This window comes from Chaetodon trifascialis, chromosome 21 (genome assembly GCF_039877785.1).
Source record: "Chaetodon trifascialis isolate fChaTrf1 chromosome 21, fChaTrf1.hap1, whole genome shotgun sequence".
In the NCBI taxonomy this organism is placed as follows: Eukaryota; Metazoa; Chordata; class Actinopteri; order Chaetodontiformes; family Chaetodontidae; genus Chaetodon; species Chaetodon trifascialis.
Window position 1 is genome coordinate 15,934,397 of NC_092076.1, and position 19,434 is coordinate 15,953,830.

The 19,434-nt window shown below is 41.9% G+C and overlaps 1 protein-coding gene across 2 annotated transcripts in view; it reads right to left on the bottom strand.

Moving 5' to 3' along the window:
* Nucleotides 1-18,387, bottom strand: part of ca10a (carbonic anhydrase Xa) — a 212,032-nt gene extending 193,645 nt beyond the window's left edge. Inside the window, exons 1-2 of one of the 2 annotated variants that reach the window (XM_070991167.1) lie at nucleotides 17,988-18,387; nucleotides 16,740-17,207 (exon numbers count right to left, since the gene is read on the bottom strand). In XM_070991167.1, the coding sequence (XP_070847268.1) occupies nucleotides 16,740-16,800 (61 nt within the window). In that variant the 5' untranslated portion in view covers nucleotides 16,801-17,207; nucleotides 17,988-18,387. Of the gene's footprint in view, nucleotides 1-16,739; nucleotides 17,373-17,987 lie in introns of those variants that run through there. The other variant, XM_070991168.1, reaches the window with a different exon arrangement.
* Nucleotides 18,388-19,434: the final 1,047 nt, after the last annotated feature.

Genomic DNA, 19,434 nt, shown 5'->3' on the forward strand with positions numbered 1-19,434 from the left:
TATCTGTGTCTCTTTGACAGAGTGCAATGAGTGTGCTCTCTTTTTGGCTCTGTTTTGTAGTAACCATTCTTACTGTAGGTGCTGTGTGCTGTAGATTTGGACTTATGTTTGGCTTTGTGAATGATACCATTATGATCTCTCACAGACACAACCATTATTCCCCTTTGATGTAACCTGCAGTTGTCGGTGTACCTCACTGACTCGGATGGTGTTAGCTCACGGTAATAGTAACAGAGAATGAATTGTGTGTGTGATGGACAGTCCTGATTGATTGTTGGTGTATTACATCAGTGTAAACAGCTTGTATCAGTTTCCAAGCTGCATTGATTGCTGCAAAGGAGCTGAAAGTGTTATCTCTGGCAGGATGTCGTCATTATTTTATGGTACGTCTCTTCGGCAGAATCACGATCACTATCTGCTACATCACGCATCATAACCTGCTTCATTTCTGACTTCGGCAGCATCAACAATATACTGTGCTAAAAAGCAAGGCACTTCACTTTTGGTGGGAATATCGCATTTTTAATTAACCTCAAAACACAAGGGTCAAACAATATGTATTTACATCTACGGCTAAAAATTGGATCATAGGCGATAATCACATTAGGATTTGGAGCATGAGAGAGATTTACTTTGTTTATGGCTGCAATTAAAAGCTATTATTGATCAATCTAGCCTCTTTTTTTTTTTTTTGCAATCAATTGTTCAGAGTATAGAATAAAATTTCTGTCCTTGTTGCTTTTGTTTGCTTTAATATAGTCCAGCCTTACTGAAAGAGCTAACCCCTGACTGCACTCATATATACTTACAAGAATGGGTTATTTATAAACATCTCAAGTGGTAAATCATGAGTGAGAGATAAATCTAGTGCTTAAAATTGCAGTTCAAATAATACCATCTGTGCTGTTTTGTCTTCCCTGTCGCTTTGACTGGGAAAACAACCTCAATGCATTTTTTATTCCACTTTAAGTTGGGTCTGATCTGCTCATTTAACTTCTTCTGATGTGCATTTTGCTCACAGATTTGAAACACATTTTGCAGATAAGAGGCCTTAAAGATTGGTATGTTTGGGGTTGTGTTTGCTTTGATTGACAGGTCTCTCAGATTTTAAAATGAAGAGAGGGCTCCCATCTCTCTTTACCCAAGATTCCTGGCTCCAAAACAAACACTGATAAGATGGCAGCAGGTGTACACCTAAATCAAGGCTTCGACACATCGCTTCAAACACCTGGAAAATATGTTCCAGACATCACATCCTTTTCTTTCCTATACCTGCCCAAACCTCACTGAAAACATATTTTCAGGGAGGGTGCATCAGACTGAAAAATGAAGTCAACGCACAAGCGCCAAAAACTGCAGTTCTCAAATGGCCACTTGAGACTGGCTCCAAAAGCGAGTCAATCCCCATAGACCCCCATAATAAAATACTCAAACTTAGAACAGGAATAAACATGTTTTCAGCCTGACACAAAACACGGTTTTTGCCTCCAATAGCTAATTTCCTTGTTTATGTACTGTACGGAGGGTGAATTTTTATTGAACTCACTAATTTAAATTACATTCAGGCTTAGTTATGCATAATGTTGGACATGGCTGCTTTGAGTGACAGCTGGCTGCAAGGTTTCAGCAACCTGGATACATTTGGCCCTCCTCAGCTACACCCACACTCCACCTCTTTGCCCATTTTTGGATTAGCCAGGAGTTTGGTGGAGTCAGGCACTGCCAAAGTAGCGACAACCAGAGCCGCTGTCACTGAGCTTCACAGCGGATCTTCAGACACCTGTGGGTGACCTCACGGAGACTACATCCATGTGTTAAACGGACTACGACATGAATGCAGACTGAGCATCATTTAAATGTTAAAAGGATGCTTATTGCAGCTTTAATATCACAATAACTGTAACAAATTGGCTTTCTCAGCCCAGACTGTGTCAGTGAACTCGTTGAATAGTTAATCTCATATCAGATGACCACTATCAGGCAAAGTTAAGTCAACAGAATAGTGTTATTTTACATATCGTAACAGGAAGGTGTCAGACGTGTATTCAGCAGAGCCAGAGAGAAGTGGCTGAGTGTTTATGGATGGCTGATCACACTGAATCTGCCTCAGCCAGGAACACACTCTCTGTTTGCACACTTCCTCTACACTGCCCCACTTCCTCTCTAAAACTTTGCCCGTATTTCTCCTCCAGAGTGCCGGAAAAAGAAGAAACGCATTATTTTGTTTGTGTTGAGCTGGAGAAATGAGAGGTGAAGCAGAGAGTGATCAATAATTGAGGGGGGTTTAAAGAAGGTGAGTACCTTTGTCCTCTCTGGCCTCAGATCCTATTGAGCTGAAAGCCATAAAACCCTGTGTACCTGCACCAGTGACTAGACACTGTACTTACCACAGTGTGTAACAGCTCGGCTACAGTCCGCTTTGCCTCAGCACAAGTACAGACAGCCAAGAATAGCTATGGTGAATAGAGTCTACTGCAGTGCGCTCACTATTTACCATGCATAGATATTCAAGCATTATTTAACACAGAAAAGGACACAGTATAGAAGAGAGACTGGCCAGCTTTGAAGCCAGACAAAAAACAAAACAAAAAAAAAACTAATGACTTACCTTCCTACATGACATCAAGAAATACTGATTGTGTAGTTTTAGTTTGGGGTATGGAGTTTCTATCAAGCTTTGGGTCTTTCAAAAAAGAAGTGTAACTTTGCCATGGACTCAGTAAGTTATCTGTGGGCTACACTTATTGCCACATTGTTCAGACTGTAACTGTGAACTCCTCATGTCGGTGCTTATACTTCTGATAGTTGCAATATCTCCCACTTGGCAAAATAAAAAGAAAAAAAAAATAGAAGTGTTGACAAATCAATAGCAATATGGCTGCGGAAGAACCATAGCTGGCACTTACATCTAAATCAAATACAATGAAACCAAACAGCAGGAAAAAAAGAGCCACACAGTGTTTATATCTGGTTTGACTGGAAGAAAACGTTTCAGCCTGGGTCTTTATAATTTGGGCCACTCTGACTATTGGTCATCAGTGTTGGGAAAGTTCACTTTCTACATGAACTAGTTCAAAGTTCAGTTCCCACATTTTAAAATGAACTAGTTCATAATTCAAAATTTTGAACTAAGTTCACTGTTCCAAAAATTAACTAGTTCATAGTTCTTTTTTCCCATTTGTCGCTGCGAGCTATTATTTTTCAAAATTATTGCCACAGCCCATATAGAACCACAGACAGCAATGATTTGATCAGTTTTAACACTGTAACTATGCGTCAGATTTCATCTTCATATCCAATTTTGAATCCTAATGTAAACCAGAGTTTACATTAGCATTGAGGGGACAGCACTTCCCCATTGCTGCTTTAACGTTTTGTTGCTGTTCATTCAGTCCACACTAATAGCAGCTGCAGCTTTAACCTATGTGACTGAAGTGTGGATTTTCTTTTTGAAAGCCGGCGGGCAAAGTTTGCACAGAAATGTAAGATTTTTCCCATCCTCACCGACCTTGTCATAAAACTCGTTTAAATGATCATACGACGCCTCCTTGCTGCTTTATCGCCTACATGCTGCTTTTTGTTTTGATGACGCATGCGGTGATGCAACACTGGTGGCTGGTGTTGCCAGATTGGGTGTTTGTTCCGCTACATATTAAGGCCTGTTTACGGTGTGTTTTAGCCGGGTTTTAACCTGGAAGGCTCTGTAGAAATTGGGCACCCTATTGAACGAAGTTAAACCGAGAGAGCGTGCCGTTCACAGACACCAGAATGAACGAGTTCATAGTAATGTTCATCAGGCAGTAATACAGTACGTTCAGTTCACATTCGCCCAAAATATGAACACGTTCATGAACTATCGTTCAGTGAGCGCGTTCAGGCACAACACTGATTATGCACTGATTGTCACCTCCAGGAAATACCGACTGTGGACATCAGGTACAGAAGAACGTACCTCTGAAAGCTTTCCAAATACACAATATGATTTCAAACTCTTTTCTCTAAAACTGATCGAATGTAGCCACAGAAATAAGCCCCTGTGATTAGTGACTGTTGCAAACTGCAATGGGATATACTTATGGGAAAACTTTCCAGCTAAGCTGCCTATAAATCCTACAGATATGTAACACTATCAAAGTGGCTCTTTTAGGCTATTCATCTGGTGTTACTACATGGCTAGCATGGGGTAACCATTTTGGAATAATGCACCAACCCTCGCAAGACAGAATAACAAGAGCTTTCCTTTTTTGTCTTTCTGCCAAGATTGCATGAATGCAGCATCAGCTTCATTTTCCCTACTTTACTTTTCAAATAGCAATTACATTTCGATGAATGTGCGCGATGGAAAGTCATGCTGCATTAGCTCCTAGCACTCCCTGCTGATACTGTTGATAATGACACCTTTCACCTGCCTTACTTTTGATATTGAAGATCATTTGCAGATGATCATTATTATTATTATTATTGTAAGTATTGTTATTATCATTCCCAATGGAAATCTGAGATTGGACCATATATAGTAGAAATGAGCAGTACCAGTTTCTTCAGATTTAAGAGCTGACCAAACACAGTATCCCCGCTGTGTTAAAACCTCGGCAGACTGTGTAAACACCGGTGCAGATTTTTCCAGGGAGAACTGGTGACATGGAAAAACAAACAGCTACTGTGCTACTGTCACAATAAGAGAAGGGGAAATGAAGCCTGGATAAACACCAGCTCTCTGTCTCTGTGTCAGCCACCCACTTACTGTAGAACACACTCACTTACTCTCCATCTCCCTTGCACAAGCACACCATTCCTATTCCTGCAGCAGGATACACATCTGCACAGGATTATCAGATTAGCAGCTGGTGATTTGGCTCCCCTGACAGGGCCTGTGTGTGGTGGAGAGTGAATTGGGGCACTTGGATGGTGCTGTTGTATGGAGCAGGCAGGACAGCTTTGTGATTTGTGCTCATGAAAGCTCCCCGTCCACCTGCAGCATGATGCTTCCATGCCACTGCCGACACCACAGCCAGCGTCTTCTTTCCCTCTTCCTGTCCCCGCTTTCTCTGCCAGTCCCCACCACCGCGACTTACTCATTTTGCTCTCTCTGGCTGCATCAGTCCTTCACAAATACACACTCCAATACACACATCCACGCGCACACGCATAAACACTCCCCATCCCATCTCCCCGTGGTAAATTACAGCTGGCGTGGAGGTCGTCTCGCTCCAGCTTGCTGATAGACTTCAGATTCCTGAGCAGCAGATGTGATGAGCTACGGCTGCTTGGGGGACAGGCAAGGTGGTCACTCTCACACACACACACATGGCCACACACACATTTGCACTACTTATATACAGGACTATATGAGGACATCTTATTTCTATCATTCAAACCAGAATCCAGAAATTAACCCTACATCCAAATCCTAATCTCAGAGACAGGTTGTATATTTTCCACTAGATAAGTCCTTATATGACAGCTTCATGACAAAAAAGGTCCTTTGTCAACATGAGTTCCAAAAATAATATGAACACTTTCTGATCCACCACATCTGTGTTTGACATTTAGTTAAAGCAGTATGAGTTGCTTAGTTGCCAGTTATTCTTCAATTTCAATCATGATTCTGGCCAACCAATGAATTTAAATCCAATATTCACTCTCTCTCATTTAGCTCTGTTTAGGCTCTCCACTGACACCTTTAATGAGCAGAGCAGCTTTAAGTTTAAGCAACTACAAATACTTGGCTAAGGTTAGGGAGAGATCAGGGTTTTGGTTAAAAGAAATATAAACCAGGATGCATATCATTGCCTCAGGAGTCAAAGTCAATCTCGTCACTAATAGGGCTTGTCCTTACACGTGTGCTTGCTTGGCTTGATTCGGTTTGACTTGGCCAAAATGGAGACTTGCATCCCTGTTACAACAGGGCTACTCACATGAAGGTACATCTATAACTGATGGCGTGCTAGTCTGAGATTTGAAAGCAGCGCCCTCTTAAGCACGGATTCCCATTGCACTGTGCAATTGTTGTTGGCATCCAGCTACTTCTCGTCATGGATTTTCAGGCTGTTTAACACTTGCCATTCTTTTTTCTATTTCTTTTTCTGGGAATGCAGTTGAAAGTCGAACTATCTGATATGTCTGGCAATAGCAGCGGAGGCTATTTAAACATGTCGTTGAATCATCCCTGAATGATGACAAAGCCCATCTGCTGTCACTGCAACCCGCCTGGAGGCGGTTGGGTGCGCTTTGACCCGACTCTGGAGATGGTCCATCTGGGGCGCGACTTGGCACAACTCGTGTGTTTAAGCTGGTCATGGAAACGCACAGCCAAAAGGGCCAATGGAAAAGCCTTATTAGACACTTTGCTGCACTGTAAAAACACTGCATTACCTCCACCTGTGCTTCTCAGCAGGGACAGTCATTAACCCAACCAGAGGAGGTTGGTAGGTCAGGAAAATATAAACATAGGTAAAGCGATGCATTTGAACAAACGGCCAGGGCTGTAATTTTTTGGTCAGGACAGTCTTTTTCGATTAGACAAGCTGAAACCGCTGGAGGTGAAGGGCAGGTCACATATCAGCCTTGCAGACATATTTCCTGTGCACAGACTAAATGTCAAGCAGTTTGTCATTTGTGGGGAAAACTGCTGAGACCTATCTTCACAAGCAGCAGCCACCTGCATTGTATTTATGTCAGCAAAGACACAAAGCTTGAGGAAAGTTGAGATGAAACAAGAACCTATTCAAGTGTTCAACCAGACACAAATGAACAGAACAAACATGACAAAAAGTCACTGTTTAAGATGAAGGGGGCGTTCTCCACCCTTTAGACATTTATTGTAGGTTGTGTAACAAAAATCACACATTCTTTTCCAAATATCAGTACTACGGTTGTGTCTTGAAATAGTGTATGAAACCCTGTTCCACACGTGCAATAATTCTTGTACCTTTGACAACCAAGGGCACACTTTTTGCCTCACATACAATTATGGCCATCAATAACAGATAAACAATTTTTTTCTTCACACATGGTTGGACAAAAGTCCCAGGCCTTGTGTATTCCAGACCGGATGCAGATGCAATTACTCTTAACTTCTTTTTCTCCATGATTGTAACCTTGAGGACCAATCTAAATGATTTTCACAACTCAAACTGTGGGTGCTCACAAGTGTAGCAAAATGGCAGCGCACACACACACACACACACACACACACACACACACACACACACACACACACAAACACACACACACACACACACACACACACACACACACACACACACACACACACACACACACACACTGACCAGACAGTCATGCAGAAGTGGGTGGGCAGAGATTCAAACAGAAACATATTGCAGGCGCCATGTGCCACTGGGGTTTGCAACATGAGATACATCCAGAGCAGAGGAGGGAGTGATTGCAGGGCGTCCTTAGTAACACGGATGTTTGCCTGGTGGCATATGGCCGGCTGGTGGAGACACATGTTATTGTCACGAATACAGAAAAAGCCCCTACCCCGTGATTTCATCATCCCATTTAAATTTCTAAGCCTCCCCGGGGCCATATTTTTCTCTGAAGGTAACGTTTGATTATCTGTGGTGGACACAGTTTCTCACAAAATGAGGTTCAGCAGGGGAAGCAGAGCTGCTAATGTGCCTCTGTCCCTGGAAGCAATCAGGTGTTGATATTACTTTGCCTTGGAGCCAAAATTTGGCTGCGAAGCTTGTTTTGAAAATTTCAAGTAATGCATGAGGTGGGGACTTCATTACTGCCTTCGCAATCTCAATGCTACTTCTACAGAAGGATTCAGTATTGAATTTTATACACTTTCAGCACTCCATCAAACATGTTCTGCAAGCTGAAATTTCATTTGAGCTTTGGCTCCAGTGGGCTGAAAGTAAATGCACAGATTGGTTAAAAGAGGAAGGAGAAAGAGGATGACTTTAAGAACTGAAAACACTCCCAGCACCTCAACAGGTTGTCAAATTGGCACAGGAGACAGGCAGACAGGTCAAATCGGCATATGACGATGCCCACAGTGGGGCCGGGGGGGAATTGCCTTGTGGACTACTCATATAAAGGTACGATAATGCCAGGGCTGCTGAAAACACAGAGAAAACTGCACACTGTTTCAGAGCTGCATGACACATAAATTAGCATTTGGCATACAGTCATTATTTAAGAGCAATGCATGCAGCAAGCGTTCCTCTCGGGACTGCATAAAAAATGAAGTCATTTGCCATACTGCGTTCATAACTTATAAATATCTACTAATTAAGTTTTTAAATAATGAAAGGCCTTAATTTGGCTTACTTCAAAGATCTGGGGTCAGGGGGGCAAAGGAAGTAAAAATATGAAGTACTGTGTTGATATTTTGAACCTCAGTTTATTGATTAGCATGTTTTCAGAAGGCCATTTGAGCACCACAAACCAATGTTTTTCTTGATACATCTTAAAGACAGAGGAAGATTGGAGTGGTGTGTGACATCACATGTGATAGCTGTAGGGGCCAATGTGAGGAACCCTGGACATAAGACTCAATGATCACCAGGACCAACAGGAACAGATGGTCCAGGACCATCTCTGAACCAAGACAGAAACACCTGTTATCATGTGACCTCATTTAGTGACTTAGGTCATGTGATGTGTCACCTGAGCCTTCTCCATCCACTGAATGAAGACTATGAAAGCTAGTCAGTAGACTTTGGAGGTTTTGTTTCGCAAGTCTCAAGTCCTTAGTTTTTAGACTTGCATCACATTCAGTTTCACATGACAAAAACTGCCAAGAACTACTGGTTTCTACTGCTTTAGACATTCAAATTCAATCAAATTCCAAGTCTCAAGTCAAGCTTCAGGCTCTGAGGACAACTCCAAGCCAGGTTTCAAGTCAATCATGACAAAATCAAAACCTCAATTTTAGTCAAAACAAGTCACATGTCAGGTCTCAGTTTCACAACGGCTAGTCCAAGTCCAGTCAAAGGTCTGCAAATGTTTTTCAGTTTCTCAGAATGCTCATATGATAAAGCATCTGAATATTTTACTTTCAAGGCTCCAGGCTAACAGCAGCGTTTCTCTAGTCTGCATATTTATGGCCCTCAAGTCTAATTGGAGCCAGTGGCTGATGGCTCAGGTCCACAGCTCTGCCACTGTTACACAGAGGACCATCACCTTTTCAGATGACAGAAGAACTGAATTTATAGAGGCCATTTTGATATTGATTTTTCCTCAATTTTGTTGTATTTACATGTCACTGAGACAGATCTTGGAGATTTTTCACTGAAAAAACTATATTAAACAACACAAAGAAAGAGGGCTGCAACTAATGATGATCGATTCCTGTGCAGACTTTGTTTAGATTGATCGTTTGGTGCTCATCATATTTTCCTTGAGTCCTTGTTGATTTCATCAAATGTCTGATTTTGTCCAATCAACAGCCCCAAACCCAAAGACACTCAGTTTACAATGATACAAAACAGAGAAAACCAGCACATCATTGCATGCATGGCTTAAAGAATTCACTGATTATCAAAATAGGTCACAGGTCAAATATCTTTCTGCCTAAATGCTGAACATTAGAATGACACAGCTTTTACTTGGAAGTCTGAAGTCCAGCCTTCAGACGGTCAAGTCCAAAACCAAAAATTTACTTCTAAATATCCCATTTCCTTTGAAAAAGAGATAAATGTTTTGTCTTAACTTTGAATGAGTCTTATAGAGTAATCTGATGTGCACTGCAAAGACATGCCTGTCTCCACATATTTAGTGTAGAGTCTTGAAATTGTGTTTATTTTACACTCCATAAAAAAATGCATTTCAAAACAGAAATCTCCTTTTCCCACCTCTGTATTTTCCGCCTATTCTTAGACGAGCATTTAATGGAACAAGGGACAGAAAAAAAGAGAATCAGTCCTTTTATACCATTTATACCAATCTGTCACAGTGTGTGGATGGGAGGATTTCTGCTGAGAACATGTTAAGACAAAGCTGAAGAGTGAAATAGGCATTTCTGAACAGATGGAGAACAGCAGACAAAACTGTTTACCTGGCACATAATGTCAAATCTTGTTAAGAACTGGCTTTTTGAGCACTTCCGGGCGGAGGAAGCAAACAAATGCTGCAGGAGAAAAGATACTGTAATAGAGGAGAGGTAAAAAACCTCTGAATATGTGCTGTAACACAGCACTATGACAACATATTCCTGCTCTGGCCTTTTGCCATAAAAGAAATAAACTGTGTGAAAGCACACACAACAAGCTTTTATAGATCTCGTCACAACTGGGGTCCACAAGAAATCAATACTCTTTTTTTCTCTGGAATATTTGAAACAGCGAGACTCTTCTGTGTATCTAGATAGTCTGAATTTCTGATCTTTGATTTGGCCATTAGAGCACCCATCCAGCCCAAAGTCAGCCAGATTAGTTTTATGGTGGCAGACAGCTAAGTCAATTCCTGTGAACTCCACAAACTACAAACCTGAAGAACCACGGCTCTAATCATCAAGAAGCTGCAAGTAAGACTAAATCACTGCCAGTAAATGCTGCTGATTATTGTGCTCAATTGATCTTTGACGTACAAAAACACACTCTGTGCACTACTTCACATAATGGCTGAATTACTAACTGAACAAAGCAGGCGACTGCTCAGACTCTGGTCACCAAGAGCCCTCGGTCCATTGTGTGTCACCTGGTTTGTAAATGAATTGGTATAATTAAAAGCTCTGGGCCATAAAGGACCATACCAGTGATTTTTGCAAGTTTTAGCCCATTTACTTCAAATCTTGCATACTTTGCGTCGCAACTAATGCTGCTCTGCTGAAGAGTTAAGCATTTTTTCTACTGTCCGAGGCAGCCGTTGTTTTCCATTCATTTGTGTGAACGAATCACCAGACTCTGGAAACATGCTCAAGTAGCGTATCACATAACTGTCATCGTGTGGTCACACAGTGCAGACTTTTCACTTGGCTTTGCCCTTTGACTCTATCAAGTTCCTGTTCATAGAATATACTGTCATATGCATTAAAAAACCTCAAATGCACTTCAATACAATGAGCTCTGGATACAGGGTACGCAGTGTACAGCTACGCTACACAACACTCTTTTCAGTGCACGTAATCTCTTCTCTTCTGCTGCTGCTGTGTACAGGCATGTAGCAATCACCTCACCAAACCAGAGAATAATAAACAATAACAGCAATAAAGATTTGTTATCTGCTATTAAAATTGTCGTTTAAAGAAAATGGATGTGATTACCTAGTAACAAGGAACGTCTAATGTTTGAAAAAATCATTCAGCAGTAGCAATAGAAATTTCTGGAGGAGCCTGTTAATGATGCATCAAGCTCATAAATCAGGGCGTTACTTCATCAGGAGTTACTTGATCAGAGCCAGATTTTGCGGTATCAGCTAGCCATGCGGAGAAAGAAGAAGAGGGGGAAAAAAAAAAAAAAGCAGAGGGGGTAACAGGGGCCCGACAGCCTATTTTTGCCTCTAGGGCCCATAGTGGGTTAATCTGGCCCTGCTTTTCATCTGCTTTACATTCTGCCTCTGTGGAATACCACGCAGACAGATATGTACATGGAAAAGCAAAAGCATGCCTTAGATATAAGGCTTCTTCCATCACGGCTATTATTAGATTGGATTTCAAGATTGTGTGAAAGAGAAGGCAGCGTGTTTAATCTGAAGGCCCTTGGCTCATATTTACTATTCTTTGCTGATGTTTAGGTAGCAATTATCAGTAGAATAATGCATGTAATGCAGCTGAGCGCAGTCCAATGATCAAATGAACATGGCCGAGATGAAACAGACTTTATGGTTTAATATAGAGGCTGAGGAGGAGGTTCAACTTCAAGTGCTCTATATGTAGCCCATGTAACATCAAAGGATCATTGTCAGATAACCATGAAGCCATGGTTTATAATTAGCTATCCATAATGAAATGACACTATAGTCAAGATGATTACTTCCCTCTATCACTTGCCGTTAGCATTGTTTAAACATTTACTATGAAAAAAGGGGGCATCATTTCCCATAAACCCCAGTGCCTCCAGAGGAACCACTGTTCATTCAAATGACACTCAAACATTTTTTAGGAAAAGAACAGATGACTGCTTTTTCTCCACTCATTTTTGAGTAAAGAACGTCAGCAGGAAAAAAAAAAAAAAAAAAGATGTTGACAAATCATAATTGAACATGAGGCTTGGGACTTGAGATGCCAGATGAGATTGACCTTACATTAACATCAGTCTGGTGGGGCCAAACTGCTAGAGGTTTTTAATTTACAGCCAGGGCAAACGATCACAGTGTTACAGGAAAATCATGAGACCATGAGACCTCCAGCTCACACTGCATGGCCTCTGGCCCTCTGAGAGTACAGATTTCTGCCTCCAACCCAATACAATTGAGGTGAATTTGGTTTGTGGGGCTGCGGGCATTGAAAAGTGGCATTTTTACATTCTGCAGCAACATATCTGTCGTGAAATAATGTCCTGATTACTCTGGATAATCCACAGATCTCAGTCTGGGCAGTTTTCATTAGAACCACAAATTACACAAGAAATAGTCCCTGATAAAAAGAGGCAGGCTCTCTTGTCGCTAACGACCCTGAAGGTTTTGAGCATGCTGAGTATGTAATTCACAGAGTCAGCTCCAACTGGGCCCCTTTTTTTTCCCTCAACTTGCCGCTTTGCTGTAAAACTGCGAATTCCCCAGCAATGTGTCTGCACTCATTGTTTCAATTTTTCAGCTCATTAAAGCTGCTTTATTCAACATCTATATTAACAACGGCTCAAATGACGCTGTAGATGTGAAAAGGGCTGCTTGTGGTAAAGGTCCTTCAAAGAGTCACCCAACTCTGAAGGTCCCCTCAGCTCTATAGAGCGCTTTAGCGTCTCTCAGCTCGTTGCTTTGGTTTGATGGCCTGCAACTTTACTGCTTTGGTTCAGTCTCACAGATCTCATTGACCTCGTTTTGAGGCACAAGTCATTATGTCTGCTGTCCATCACTACACACGTCTGAGAACAGTCATGTTTTTCTGTTTTCTTCAGTATCAAACTAATCCAGTGAGCCCACAGTGTAACTCACTGAATCCACGGTGACATTATACTATTTCTGCTTACATCCCCCACACCATCATGCTAATTGTGATGGTGGGCACAGGTGTTTTGATTTTGTCTGACAGGGGGCCCTCGGTGTCAGTCTTTGAAAACCCCAGCGTTAGAATAACGACTGCAGCTCTCTCTCTTCAGAGAATCCCCTACGGGTGCTGTAACTGTGCCCACAGAGTCAGTCTCCTGTTCACTGTCACTGGAGCGATGCCAAGCTTTGCCTCTTGATTACATCACAGATTAGAGCCTTGGCACTAAGAGTTTCATGTCCACAATCCAAGCTCAACCGTGCAAGATAATAGCCTGCCTTGAAGTCTGATTTAGCGGCATTATACTTGCTGTAGATTTATGTAGTGTAACCTGACATCAAGCTACATGATAAGCATCGACCAGTGGTGGAATGTCACTAAATACATTGATTCAAGTGCAGTATTTGAGGTACTTGTAGTATTTTCCTCTCATGCCACTTTCTATTTGGACTCCACTACAATTCAGAGGGAAATATTGTACTTTTAACTCCACTACATTTATTTGACTGGTTACGAAGAGTTTACAAAGTATGTTTTGTTATAAATTAAACTGTTTTAGAGGAAACTCTGGAAGATTTTGAATGTTACTAGCCATTCTTGGCCTTGGAACCAGCAGTTCAGGCACAATCTCCCCTGAAGTTGCACTTACCCACTTGTTCTGGTGCATTCTACCATTCAGCTTTCATTGCCCAGGCATCACATTAAATTGGTGGCATTGCATGTTTTCTGCAAACCAAGGATACTTTAAATTTAGAAGTTTCATACGTGCCATATCAACATTTCTACAATAGCTATCAAAGTGATGTAATTCAGATTAACATTACATGAATATGAGCTGAGTTTATCAGGAGAAGGAGGGGATGGTGGTGGAGTGACAGCATGGCGAGGCATCTGCCAGGCAGCAGACCACTGCTCAAGCTGTGTTGTAGCAACAAAACTGGGTATTTTAGGCCAAAATTGTATCTTTTCCCAACCCTAACAAAGTGGCTTTTATTGCTAAACCTAATGAGATTTCAGCTGCAGTGTTGTCACAACATAACATTGAGAATTTCAACGTAAAGAAAAGTAAAATTTTAACATATTCATGATTTGCAGAAACATACAATGCTAACATTTATTCTTGCAATTGGGTTGGCTTTTGAGCTCCAAAAAATGTTAGAGTAAATGAATGTTTTAACATTTACAATGCCCTACAAACGCAGTAACTACATACTTGGTCAAACTTGAGTTAAAACCAGAATCTGACTTCTTGATGGCTGTTTTACCATATAAAGACTGTTGCGCCACAGAAATGTGTAGTTTGTGTGAAAAAACTGAAATATTTTTCTCAGACTTTGAAAAATTCACACCAGAACCACAGGAGCAGTGTTGTGCAAGTTCCTGAAAACTATTACCACCACAGGGCAACAATGATTTGGGTTCATACACTTGTCTTGGTTAGCCAGTAGGATTTGGTAGAAGACCTAAATGATGCTGGATGTACATATTAACTGAGCTTTGCTACAGTCGTTAATAAATAATTATGGTTGATGGTATTAGAAACATTACAATCACTATGGTGGAACACAAGCTCACGTTGCCTGATCTGTTTTGTGCCTTCTTAAGTTCGGGTGATGTTAGATCATAAAGTGGAAAATCCAAGGGATAGACTGCATTTGTCTGCTAACATTAGCCTCTGTAGCTGTGCACTATTTTCACGTAAGACAAAGCTAACAATGAACGAGCCCATTCAAATTTAAGAAATTGTGTTATTTAACTTGAAATCGTAATTACTTACATTTCTAGTTCCCGCCAAAAGCAGTGGAACTACAGTAACACATTACTCCCAATCCTGCACGGGAGACATTAAACTAATAACTGAGCAGGCAGAGTAGTCCTCCACATGATGGGCACTCTGACCTTGGTGTGTAAATGTGATAAATGAAAATATGAAGCGTCTTACTCCACTTGTTTTGTGTCAGGTCTCATTCTGTCAGCTTAATATTAATGTGTAAACCTGACATTTATTGGTTAATCAAAATCTATGCAGTTACTAGGTCAGAGTAAAAAAAAAAAAAAGTGCTTTATTGGCTAAGACCAATAAATACAACAGACACTGAGTCTGGAGGTGTTTATGGGAAACAGCAGCTGACATGAAAACTACAAACTATTGTCTAATTATCCATGTAGATTATGATCAAAAATATTTCAGCTATATTTACCACCTGCAAGCTCAGTACCAGCTGCAGGTAGGGCTGCCTTCAACTGAAATCATTGGTACAAACAACATACAATGTACTCCGTCTTTCCTGTGAAGACGTGAATGCAACATCACAATTGTTAGCCAATTTACGTAAACCACTTTTCTAACTGGTTGGCAGGCTGACCTCAATTAAAACATGTTCTTAGGGACAAACCAATCACAACTGGAGGGTGGGACTAGGCAACTGACGTAGGGTGGCTGTCACATAAACCTCTACTCCTTGCTGACAACCTGAGGGCCGAGGCACGGAGAAAAGTGGAGAGCCTGGCGTGCGTAATGCGTAAACACAGTGGATGACGCACCAGGTTTATACTGTAGTGAATTCCCGGATTTATGTCTTTTGTAAGCACGGATGCAAAAAGTTGTTTTTATTTTTACTGATTGAAATCTATTGATTTATTTTTATTGAACTCAACATCAATAATAAACACTCAGTCTATCTACAACTTTTACCCAAAATGCAGCCTCTCCTGCGCAAGTGGAAGCAGGATTAATCCACTAAAAGATACCTTGATTTTAAACCACTCAACACAGTCCAATAAGTGAAACGCTGATATTTTTTTTTTTTTGACACGCTTTCATAAAAATACGAGTGTATATCTGTTTTTAGAGGCATAAGTAGTTACACTCTATAAGTAGAAACACTCTCACGAGAGCACAGCGTAAAATCGCTCTATTCGACTCCAAAGCTTTGTAGATGCTGAAACACAGTCAAGTGAGGGAATGCGTTCCTCCATCGATAATCGCTGGTGGCTCGGATGCATCTGCCTGCACAGCGCACACAGAACCGTTAGACAGCATCACCTACAGCGCCGCATCCGCTCACCGCACCGCAGAGTGCTGTGCGCTCACCGGTGCGCACAACTGCTTTATTTGATAACAAATCCGCCTGAACTGCTCCTGGATCCCAGAGACTTCACAATGACAGAGAGGACAGTGGAGGGGGGATTCTAGCTAACACGCAACGTCTCAGAGGAGCCACAAAAAAGCATAAAAAATAATACACCACGTTCACTGTGGATCGCATTAAAATGCCCACCCTTGTCATGCGTGCGTCAGAAGCCTTCGCACCCAGTCCTAGAGGCTATACGGTGACTATCTTGAGTCCCACACACTGTCACACAGACGCTGAAAAACCTATAGGTAGCCAAGGACTAAAATAAAATGATTAATTACTGCCAGGCTCACAAACTGTGGCACATTTTGCAATTTTCTCACAATCCGCCACAGTGCGCCCTGGAAAGCAATTATTGTCAATGAATCATTTTTTTCCCCACAAACCAAACCCATCCTCTGGCTCATAATGTCAGGAAAAAGTTAAAGATAATTCACTCATACATTTCTCTGATGCAAAAGACACCAGTGACGCCCATAACTCACCTGATATGCAGACAATAAAATTAGCTTGAAGAATGATGAATATTTCCCAAATTATATCCATCCTCTGTCTTCATTCCACGTACATTACGCACAGGTTAAAAAGGAAATATATAAGAACGGAGCTGTATCAGTTGCAGATGTCCTGTCCTCCCAGACCGGATCCCGCTGTACACCTTCCACCAGGTATTTTCCACACCAGAAACATAGCAGGTGATCAAAGCTTGAGGAATAAATGTTGCACGTTCCCACCACTAAATGTAACAATTCCAGGGATGACAAAAAAAGATGAACTCCAGAGAAAAGAGATGAGCAAAACACTGATCATCTGTCAATTCACTGTGTTATTCCAGTGCGCCCTAGAACGTACACATCCATCCATCCATCCACCCATCCATCCATCCAGCGCCGTTTCACTGAGCGGGCATCCCGTTCTTACCAAAGTCACACATAATCGTTTGGGTGAAGTCTCTGTGAGGGAAGAGAGAAACAGAAAGCATAGATTATTGCGGTGGGACAGCTGTGGGATCAGACTAACACCTAGAGACGCCTCACAACTCAAAAAGTCGCATCGCCAGGTGGCGAGCCTCCGATCGAGACTTCGCCCCGTCACTGCAAGGGATCAGCCTCAAGCTCAAGAGAATAAAAGCAACATTTCCTGTTTAGGCTGTCAAAATTAAAGCTTAGGTTTGTTAACTGGTGTATTTTTATGTATCAATATAGAAGTACATGCTTACAGGGTTAAGATTTTTTTAGTTTTACTTTTTTTTATTGAAAAAGGCGAAAATAAAAATCAGAATACACAAAACTTAATTGACATAAGAGACAGCTAATCAATTTGTCAAATTAGGACCTACCAGACCCAAGCGCTAATTTGATGGATATGGATCTTAATGGTGCCCAGTATCTTGTTAAGTGCCATTATTTTACCACTTGAAGCATCACATCGTACACTATTGTGCTATTTGGCACCATTCTAAACAATATTCCCCTGAGCACTTTTACATTTGGATTTAATTGTCCTTTAAACTGTTCTTTAATCTGTGCTTTTAATTTTCATACACAACCACACAATTTCCGGTCATGTGCTGGCTGACTATGCTGAGCTTGATGCAGGGTTACTTCGCTCTCCATCCCACACACCCTGGCCACAACCGAAACACGGAGTCTGCAAAATTTAAAGGCATTCCGCGCAAATCTAAGACTGGTTGTGGGAAGTGTGTTGGTGAGAGAGAAATGAAACACACTTACAGCGACTGGAGACAATTTCCCTGCAAATAAAAGGCGTTAGGAAACTCCGACTCGCGCAGCTTTGACGCACCAGAGAAAATCTGTCCTGAAACGAAACTCTGTATTGCGAACTAAGAGTAGAAGAATATCAAAACAATCCAACTCTGCAAAAGACAAAAAAAGAAAAAAACAAACAGGACTGATCTGCCGAATCCTCAAAGAAATGAAACGATGATAATAATGAACAGCAGTGGTCTAATAATGTCAAACTCCGTGTCCAAACGCGAGTAATGGTGCACCTCGACGCAGGCGGCAGTTGTATCCTCTCAAACAGCTCGTAGTGGATTTGCTGCTCCAGTCTGGCACCGGGCACCCGGCGATGCCACCCAGCTCTGCGGCTCCACACACTATTAGGATTCACGAGGAGCGATGCGCGCGGCCGCGGACACATGCGGCGAATGCGCGCACAGGCAGGCGGGAGCACAGGTGGATTTACACCGCGCACTGCAGAAAAATGTGTCATGTTTGGTGTTGAAACATTGTTTGTGTTGAATGGAACACTGATCTGAGATCAAGCCCAATGCAGGATTAGGTGCGGCAAGAATTTGCTACAAACTGGGTAAAAGACCCAGTAATGCCATGAAAATGACACGTGACTGAAGAGAGCATCAGCTGAAACCAAACCACAGTATCAGAGAGTACATGCATGACTTTACACGCCCATGTATTCACACAATCAACCTCACGCACACTTGACCTCAATGGCAAATTTCGGCTTCATAGATAGAGAGCAGCGGCTGCTGTTGTGGACCAATGCACAGGCAGATCTTAGCGGACCCACTGGGTCCAATGAAACCTTCTGAAGGCGAGTTGATAAACTCTTTATGAGCTATGGGGGGCGGGGGTTACACTTTGGAGGAGGGGCAGACCATCGCCAATGAGAAGAGAATTCTGCTTCATCCTATGATGCTTCACACACACCCCTGACCTCAGCCATCTAAGGGTGAAAACGGTGGCTGACTTCTGTGGACCGACCAACCAACAGAGTGAGCTATAGGGCTGCTGGCCGCGGCTGAAAATAGGCTGCATTGAATAAAATGTTTGTGTGTTTCCAGACATACTGCAACCAATTAAAGTGAACGTAATGCCACAATGAAGCATACACTACACTCACTTAGATAACTGGTATGAGGTGAGTTCAGGCTTAAGTTTTTTATTATAATATACAGTAACCAGAACCAATCTGCAGAGCCAAATCAAAAATGAATGCACCCTACTTACAAGACTTGTATGTTTCAAAACCTGATATGTAGTCTCCCCCTGTGCCATGATGAACTCCACTGTTGTCCAAAAACTATCAAGAACACATCAGCGAGCCACACCGCTGCACTGGCCGACGTGTTCCTTCATTACCGCGAACACACACACACACACACACACTGTAGGGCAGGCACTCCGTCTGCCCCCA